The following is a 5408-nucleotide window of genomic DNA, read 5'->3' on the forward strand; positions in this document are numbered from 1 at the left end:
GTTTGGCTATTTATGCTTAAACCGGTTTCTAAACGAATTGGTTTGATCCAAACTGGTTTGGAATATGCAAAAACCAAACAGGTTCGGTTTGTAAAAAAATGGTTTGTACACCTCTACATGTGGTGGATCAGTATTCATTTATTCATTTGTGGACTTTTGATGCAATAAAGATTTAAAGGGGTGAAGCAAAGATTAGAGCCCAATATTTCTGGGCTCATTTTTTTCAGGCTTGGCCTAAATTACATGAAAAAAATACAACCTAAAAATCATATTTTGTGCAAGGTATTAGTCTCATTGAGTCATTGTCTATGACAAGCCATGGGCAATGAGACTGGCGGGTCAGAATATGACTCGTTTACAATACGGTCAAAAACCCATTTATTCGCTGCTTCAGTGTAATGAATTCCATCCCAAATGATCATAACCGAAGGATCTTTACATGATCCGACAAAGATCTCTTTCCCGTTCTTACTTACAACTTTTCCTCCGCATCCAACATGTATATTATAGTTGTACTTTTGGCCGTAGCCGCAGCAAACTCTAAGAGGATGCTCAAATCCTACATTTTTACAAATATACAACCACGCGTTAAAATATGAAATGTTTTTTTTTATTGTTATGACTATGCATATTTACCTTGCGTACGAGCCTGACTAATGAGCGTGTATCTTGCTTTATAGATATCGACATAGGTGATCACGGCCTTTGGAAGTTGTTCACGTAGTTGCTTCACGAGATCTTTTAGCTTGTGGTTAAAGAATCGTGCTAGTTCGTTAAATGGATTAGCACATCCGTTCGTGTCCATTTGTCGTTCATCGATTGGTAGATGTTCTAATACATAGGGTAAACACCCGATTGGGCCGATACTGTGTATCCAAAAGAATCTCCCTCCTTTGTCATATACATCCTGTTATGTAACAAATTTGTAACATAACTTATGCAACTTGTGACAACTTGTTTCTTAAATAAGTTAATAATATTAAGAAATGTCACCTTAACAACGGTTTCGAATTGACCTAGGATGTCGGGTATGGATGCTTTAACTTGATTGATGGTCAAGTTTAGGAACAAACCACCCGTCAAATCGTTTTGCCCGATATCAAATGTGTATAGACCATGCGTAAAAGCTTCTGGTTTTGGGACTAGTTTCTTAAACAATCCTTCAACTGTTTCAAGATTTACATGTTACATATCATAAACCCCATTTACATGATCAGAAAATATTATTTTTGTTATTATTAATATTATTTCGTGCCTAAAAGCTTCGGCACCGGAATGCGTGTATGTGTGTAACCGGCATTTAAATACGAGTAACCTATGAGACGCGCGTAACTAACGCTAACCAGTGCTGAAAACTAGAAGCAAAGCTTAAATGTACAGTAATTTAAAAAACAATTTTTAACCAACCCATTTAGACCCGAAACCCGTTCTAACCCCATCTTTTTCGACGCAAGCCCGTCCTGACCTGAACCAATTTAACCCTTTTTTCGAATTGACCTATTCTAACTCATGAACCGAACTTGTCCGACCTGATTCGTTTGCCAGTTATATTATCTAGTATTCTTTAATATTATGAAGTACTTGCATACCAATGTATTAATGAAAAGAATGTATACCTTTGTGGATAATTTGAGTCCTAACAACAAAATCATTGAATTGATATGACTGAACATTTAAGGAAATGGGGCTCAAACCACTTTGATGACGAGTCGTATTTTGCGGTCTAATGGTCGAACCACCAGTTGCAAAGTTGGCTCCATGGGTGAAGTTGGAACCCAAAGCATCCAAAAATGCACTAAGGTAGGGTAAACCCAAGCTTTGCACTATACAAAATTGAAATCATTAGGCTATATGTTGTTGTTAGGCTGAGGGGTGTGGAGCGCTAGAAAGGGCGCAAGAGGCCAGCCGCTCGCGCCCATCACACCACCGAGGCGCGAGAGGGGCGCGAGAGGGGCGCGAGCGCGGAAAAAGAGGCAGGCGCAAGGGGGGTAGCGGGACCTGTGGGGCGTAAATGGGATTGGGAATGGTGAAAAGAGCCGTTGGAATGGTGAAAATGAGCCGTTGGCTCTTTGTTTAATAAAAAAAAAAAATTTTATTTACTCTATATATATCTATATCAAATACAAACCATCCAACATAATAAAACATACAATTTTCTCTCTATTAAACCTATATCAAACCCAAACCAACACCAATATCACATACCAATATCACATGCCAATATCACATGGCTGGAAATTGGTACCCAAACCTAGATTCAGATTACAGTTACGACGATTTATGGTCGGCACCGGACCAAGCGATGTTTTATTCGAGGTCGCAACAACCATCCGGCTTTCAACCATCCAACATACAACCGTCTCCTAACTTTGTAGTTCCGGAGACACAAGAACCAGAAGGTGAAGCTGCGGGACAAAGAAGACGCGTCCACCGGAAAAAACAAGTTGCAACGGACGGGTCGGGTTCGGCTTCGACCGGAAGGACGAAACGGAAAATCACTCCGTGGTCATCGGATGAGAAGGAAGCCCTGTGTCGGGCTTGGATAGTCACTTCTGAGGATCGGCGTTGCGGTAATTGTTTTAACGTTTTTAAAAATGATTTTTAATAAAAAAGTTAAATAAAAAAGTTAAATGACTTACAAATTTATTTATGCATTTTGCAGCGGACTACCAAAAGAGCAAGGTCTTTTGGACAAAGGTTAGGGAGACGTTCTATTCGCTCGTTGGGAGTACAGAGCGGAACGCCGATATGATTTCGGGTCGGTGGACCGAAATCAGAAAATTTGTCGGCTTGTTTACTAATCTGTTCAACAGGAACGGCGGTCGTATGAGACCAAGTGGCAGTGACGATTTGGCGGTTTATAATTTCACTGTCGAAGAGTGGAAGCAGGAGTGCCTGCGGAGGTATGGGACGGTGAAGACGTGGGACGATGTAAATGTGTGGGAGAGGTTGAGAAGGTGTTCTAAGTGGGTTGAGCTGGTGGCGCCGGACGTTGATGCGGAAGTAGGGCCGAAACGGACTAAAACTAGTTCGTCTGGAGCGTACAGCACTTCCGCCGGGTCGGATTGCCGGGTTGGATTCGACCTAAACGTTGCGGGGGAGGAAACGTCTTCACCGCCGAGGAGGCGGCCATTGGGAAGGGACGCCAGGGGCAAAAAACCGGCTGAGGGGGAAGCCGTAAACATCAACGATCTTGTTGAATCCCTCAATAAATTCAACAAAACCATGGAGGTGGTCACTAATGACAAAAAGGAAAAAAAAAGAATGAGAGATTTGGAATTGCTTACAAGAGACTTCAGTAACCTAAATCCGGTCGACCAAATGCTGATGGAAAAACAAAAGGAACGTATCCGGAAGAGGTTAATCGAAGAAGACCAAGCCGAAGAATAAGAATAATGTTTTTTTTTAGTACTTTAATTTTTTTTTAGATATTAATGTGTTTTTTTAATTAATGTGTGTTTTTTTAAATAATTTATGAGTTTTTTTAATAATACGTTTTTTTAATACATTTATAAAAAAATAAAAAAAAAAACCGCTCGCGCCCCCTCTCGCGCCCCTCCACACCATGCCCCGGGGCGCGAGCACCACTACCAACACCCATCTTATCAAGTTTCTCTCTCTGCCACACGTCACAATATTATTGGCTGGCGCCCCCACTCGCGCCCCCTCTCGCGCCCCCCACACCCCTCAGCCTTAACTGTTAACTAAAAAGTGTAATAACATCGTGTCACGCCACAGAGCAATGTACTTTTAACTCACTCTTTAACTATCACATCATGGTTCAACTAAAAAATCAAATAAATGTTTAAAAAAATAGAATTGGTGATTAGTTAAGGGGTGGGCCCCTTTTTAATGACCACGACTTTCACGGCGTTAGCCCACAACAAATAGTCTTAAATCCTACATACCCATGAAGTCAATGAGAAGACGACCATCGGAGACTCTACCGGCTGTGCGATAAAAAAATGTCTCGCCATTGGGCGAAGAAAACTGCCCGAAAGCTGCCGCCAAGCCACCGGTGTCTGAGTTTGAGTCGCCGAAGTTGAAAACCGCCGGAAAATAGCAGCTAAATGTTGCACTTACAGGTTTACTTGATAACAAGAGTAGTAAGAATAATACACAAGTGTCCATGGCATGGTTTCCAGTACTGAGACTACAGGATATATGCATAAAGTTGATCAAGATAAGGGGCAAATATGTAACTTCGCATTTGTGATGGTCCTAATAATCATATCAAGCATACATATTTTTATAGAATGACTAATTAACCTATATTATACTTGGTCTTTTGTAGCATAATTTCAACCATCAATGATCAAGTGTTGATTCCGCTAAGCTAGAATTCGGTCACATCCCGGCTAGCCTTGAGGATGCAGGCTCTAGAAAATTCGGACCAGCTCGAGTGCTTCTAAATATAACTAGGAATTGAATTCAATAACCAAACTCTTTTAATATATGCAGAAATGGGTTGTACTTGTATCTAAGCTTGGCAAAAAAGGTCTTGTGGTCAATGAGAGTCTTGTCAAACTAGTTCAACCCATAACGGATTCGATTCCATATAAGTACGGGTCAAAACAGGTCGTTTTGAAGTAGTGTCAATTTAATTCAAGTTGTATCAATAGTCTGGAAACCTATTCATACAAACATTGGTAAAAGTTGACTTCTAAAAACAAATTCAATGCTCAATTTTCTACCATATATGAACCTGACCAACAATATTCATTTAGGTTGTTCGGGTTTTCAGATATCCGTACAAATTGATGTTGAAACAAAACTGTGACCAAAAATGACAATTTACTAGACATCCGAACAAAATAAATAAATTTATTTCCTTTCCATATGACATTTTTTATAAGCCATCTGTTTGTAGTTTATTATTTGGAATCAATGACGGGTGCGCATTTTTTATAACATGAAGGAGTTTTTTCTTCGGTCACGACCAACTGTTAACACCCGTTCTTTTCTTAAACAACCGATGGTTAAAACATCACTTTGATGACCAAATAATGTGGCTATATACGACCGGTCTTCTGCGTTCCATATTTTAATTGTTCGGTCATACAAACCAGAAAATAACTCTGAAGTCCCTTGCCATGAGCTAGGAAAAAATAGGGCTTATGCTAAACTAAATATTTTTCTTTTACATAAATATCGTTATATTTTCTGATATAAAAGATTCAATTACAATAGAAATTAGACAGGTAACCGGGTAACAGACTGTGTCGCAGCCTCATTTTGATGATAAATCATACAATGTATTTCTTGATTGTGAAGGTTGTTAATTGGATAGGGTGGGCTCACTAAACACATAAAAGTTTGATACTCTTTTTGGTATATTTGATAACTAAACTAAGCACAACAAGTAAAGTTAAAAGGAGAATAAACAAAAGCAAAAGGTATGCAAGCAA

At 39.6% G+C, this 5408-nt stretch overlaps 1 protein-coding gene across 1 annotated transcript; it reads right to left on the reverse strand.

Moving 5' to 3' along the window:
- Positions 1 to 299: 299 nt before the first annotated feature.
- Positions 300 to 4217, reverse strand: LOC143596477 (GDSL esterase/lipase At3g26430-like). The gene is made up of 5 exons (XM_077075242.1): positions 3909 to 4217; positions 1617 to 1823; positions 994 to 1166; positions 637 to 907; positions 300 to 559 (listed from the first exon to the last, which is right to left on the reverse strand). The coding sequence occupies exons 1-5, from the start codon at positions 4168 to 4170 to the stop codon at positions 300 to 302; spliced, it is 1173 nt and encodes a 390-aa protein (XP_076931357.1). The 5' UTR covers positions 4171 to 4217.
- Between the last annotated feature and the right edge of the window lie 1191 nt (positions 4218 to 5408).

This window comes from Bidens hawaiensis, unplaced genomic scaffold (genome assembly GCF_021521415.1).
Source record: "Bidens hawaiensis isolate Kalapana, Puna unplaced genomic scaffold, B.hawaiensis_p1.1 tig00046624_1, whole genome shotgun sequence".
NCBI classification, from domain to species: Eukaryota; Viridiplantae; Streptophyta; class Magnoliopsida; order Asterales; family Asteraceae; genus Bidens; species Bidens hawaiensis.